The following is a 3,190-nucleotide window of genomic DNA, read 5'->3' on the forward strand; positions in this document are numbered from 1 at the left end:
AACCAAATCAGCAACGGAATTTGTATAGCTACTCATTTTACGTTCAACCCGGCAGGACTTGTTATAATAAATTTGAAATTCATCTTTTATTATTTTCACTGTTCAAAAACGTATTTTTCGAATCAAACTCCCAGTTTATGTACATCCTGAAATATTTCCTGACTTCTAGCATACGCCGTATTGAAGAAATTTCGTAACCCTTCCGTAACGGCTGATTTAAACTGCTACATTTTGGGTCTATTGTCGGTAAAAGTCACTGTAATTGTAACACTGTTAGCACACGTTAACATCGTTCGTATGCAAGCTGTAGGAGCTTCCGGCCATTCTGTGAAATATTTTGTACAATATTGCACACTGTCTCGGGTAACGTTTTATAACGGATTTACCGTTACGCATTGTAACGAGGTATGCTGCGTTTAGGACAGTTAGAATTCAATTGCTATATCTGTTTTACTATATCGTACAGCAATTTTGCGAAAATAAAAAAATAGAAAACACAAAAGCAACAAAGAAAACGGCCAAGACATACACCAAGACCACACATATGTCACAGATAGTTGAAGTATAATGCGTCTCCATGCTCCATGCTCTCTCCATCGATCTACAAACTAAATATCAATAATGTAATAATATTAAATATTTATTGAATTGTATTGTTTTTTTATATTTTTTGTAAACTGTTGAGTGTTAAATGTAGGTTTAAATTATGAAACACTAACTTTTATTAATTTTAACCCTTATCTTTGCTTAAATGGTGCCACTCACGGCCCGTTGAATACAATAATAGGTATAAAAAAATGAATAAGACAGAATTAGGCTTTGAATAAACAAATGCTTCATTATTTTTGCAAAACAATACACAGCCTAACTAACAAGAGTCATAACCTCGACATTAACCTACTTATAACTACCACGCACATATGATGGCAAAATTTATGAGCCAGCACCACACAATGACAATCATACGACAAATGTATTTGGCTATTTATCATAAACAAAACCATTGTGCATTTTAAATTCGTCTTCGGCATCGTTTACACCCATTCGCATTATTATCAACATGCATCGTCTCTCTCTCTCTCTCTCCCTGCCATCGGCATAAGTTTTAGCATAATTAGCGAGTGAGCATAAAGAAACTGTGACCAAAAAAAATTTGCAAACAGATTTGGCCTCAATTCTCCAACAAGCGTTACATGATAAGAGGCACCGATTCGTCTCAGAGCCTCAATGCCAAAACCGATTCGGAAGCGATCGAGTAAAGAAAACGAAGGGTTCCTTGTCGTCCGTCACGCTTCCATACCATAAGCAATGTACGATCTGTAAGCCGGCAAGTTGGTCACCATCCCACGCAAATGCCGATAAATGGTCGGCACCCCATCTAGTGTCAAACTGCCAGCAGATAATAGCAAAGGCCAAACCAGCATCAACTAGAGCAAGCAGTTACAAGCAGTTCAAGTTTCAGTTTGATGTGGTGAGTGGTTGTCGCTACACGTCTGCATGTGCAGCTAAGTGTTAGAACATCAAGATGTCTTCAATTCTGCAGGTGGTTCTGCAGTTGCTGCTGATTATTTCTACGGTGTACGGATTAAGTATTGTTCGTGATCAAGAAGAAGGAGTGCTGAATCTAAGTGACGTTGATCAAACGCTAGCAGAGGAAGATATCGTTGGTGTCGTTGGAAATAGCATCAAGAAAGAACAGCGTTCAACGTTTGCAGAGCGGAAGCAACAACGTCAAAGCAAACATCTCGATCTAAATGAACTTTCCCGTAAACGACGAGCGACAGATGAATCCAGCAAGGTAAGCAACTTTTATTCTAATGCGCACGACATTGTCTTGTATTAGATGCTTCTAATGCTTTTTCGATAGGCCTCTTCCAAGGGCAAGGAATGTCGTACACGAACCGGTGAAAAAGGATACTGTACGCGCTATCAAAACTGCAAGGGTCCCGAACTGAAGGACAACGTATGGTCCATTCTACAGCATCTCTGCATAATGGAAAACATATCTGTTGGTATCTGTTGCCCGGATGTGGTGCTGGATGGTAATGGTCCCGAGTTCTCTGTCCGATTACCAGCATTGGCCGATTCATATGATGACGTTGATGGGCTGGATGATGGACCCATGGGACGGGACGCCATCGTACGGCCCGAAGAGCGGGGCTGTGGACTGTCTACAAAACAGCTTTCAAAGATAGCCGGTGGACGTCCAGCGGAATCTAACGAATGGCCCTGGATGGTGGCACTCGTCATGTCACGAGCTTCGTTCTGCGGTGGGGTGCTCATCACCGATCGTCACGTCCTTACGGCAGCACACTGTGTGATGAACCTGAAGCTGAACCAGTTCGTCGTACGGCTCGGCGAGTACGACTTCAAGCAGTTCAACGAAACGCGCTACCGTGATTTCCGTGTGGCAGAGATCCGTGCTCACGCCGACTTTGACCAGATCAGCTACGAGAATGATATAGCGATGTTGAAGCTAATACAACCATCGTTCTTTAATTCGTACATCTGGCCGATTTGTATGCCACCGCTCGATGATAGCTGGAATGGGTACCAGGCGGTAGTAACCGGATGGGGTACACAGTTCTTCGGTGGTCCGCATTCACCCATCCTGATGGAGGTGAAGATCCCGATTTGGTCCAACCAGGATTGTCAGGAGGTGTACGTGAACCGCATCTACAATACGACTCTGTGTGCGGGCGAATACGAAGGAGGTAAAGACTCGTGTCAGGGCGATAGTGGTGGACCATTGATGATACAACTGCCCAATCGACGGTGGGCCGTCGTCGGTATCGTGTCCTGGGGTATACGGTGCGGTGAAGCTAACCATCCCGGTATCTACACGCGTGTCAGTTCGTACGTGCGATGGATCATCGAAAATGCTGTATTCTAAAGTTGAAGTGGAAGAGCCTAAATGCTGATTGCTGATTTCCTTCATTCTAATACAGCATTTAATGATAAATAAATCGTAATTGGTTTACAATAAATATTTCAATAAAAATCCACTTTATCGTATACTGGCAGTTTATGTTTGAAAATGTGTTTTGCTTTGTTCTATTATCGGTTTAATACTCTATATTATGGAAACGTTATGCGTCACCGGCATCCTGAGCACCAGAAACTGGAGCGGAAGCTCTGGACGCAACTTGAACTACCTCCATGCACCGTGCCAAGCTCAAGCGTCGCCGGC

General features: G+C 42.9%; 1 protein-coding gene across 1 annotated transcript; it reads left to right on the forward strand.

Moving 5' to 3' along the window:
* Positions 1–1,505: 1,505 nt before the first annotated feature.
* LOC126558080 (venom protease-like) lies at positions 1,506–2,929 on the forward strand. Its single transcript, XM_050214024.1, has 2 exons — positions 1,506–1,798; positions 1,868–2,929. The coding sequence occupies exons 1-2, from the start codon at positions 1,526–1,528 to the stop codon at positions 2,891–2,893; spliced, it is 1,299 nt and encodes a 432-aa protein (XP_050069981.1). The 5' UTR covers positions 1,506–1,525; the 3' UTR covers positions 2,894–2,929.
* The last annotated feature ends 261 nt before the right edge of the window (positions 2,930–3,190 follow it).

The sequence above is a fragment of the Anopheles maculipalpis genome, chromosome 2RL (assembly GCF_943734695.1).
Source record: "Anopheles maculipalpis chromosome 2RL, idAnoMacuDA_375_x, whole genome shotgun sequence".
In the NCBI taxonomy this organism is placed as follows: Eukaryota; Metazoa; Arthropoda; class Insecta; order Diptera; family Culicidae; genus Anopheles; species Anopheles maculipalpis.

What these genes read in the sequence shown, in the direction of transcription:
- LOC126558080 (XM_050214024.1), top strand. Translation starts at nt 1,526, where the DNA reads ATGTCTTCAATTCTGCAGGTGGTTCTGCAGTTGCTGCTGATTATTTCT. An exon ending in CGACAGATGAATCCAGCAAG is followed by an intron (nt 1,799 to 1,867) that starts GTAAGCAACTTT and finishes CTTTTTCGATAG; the next exon opens with GCCTCTTCCAAGGGCAAGGA.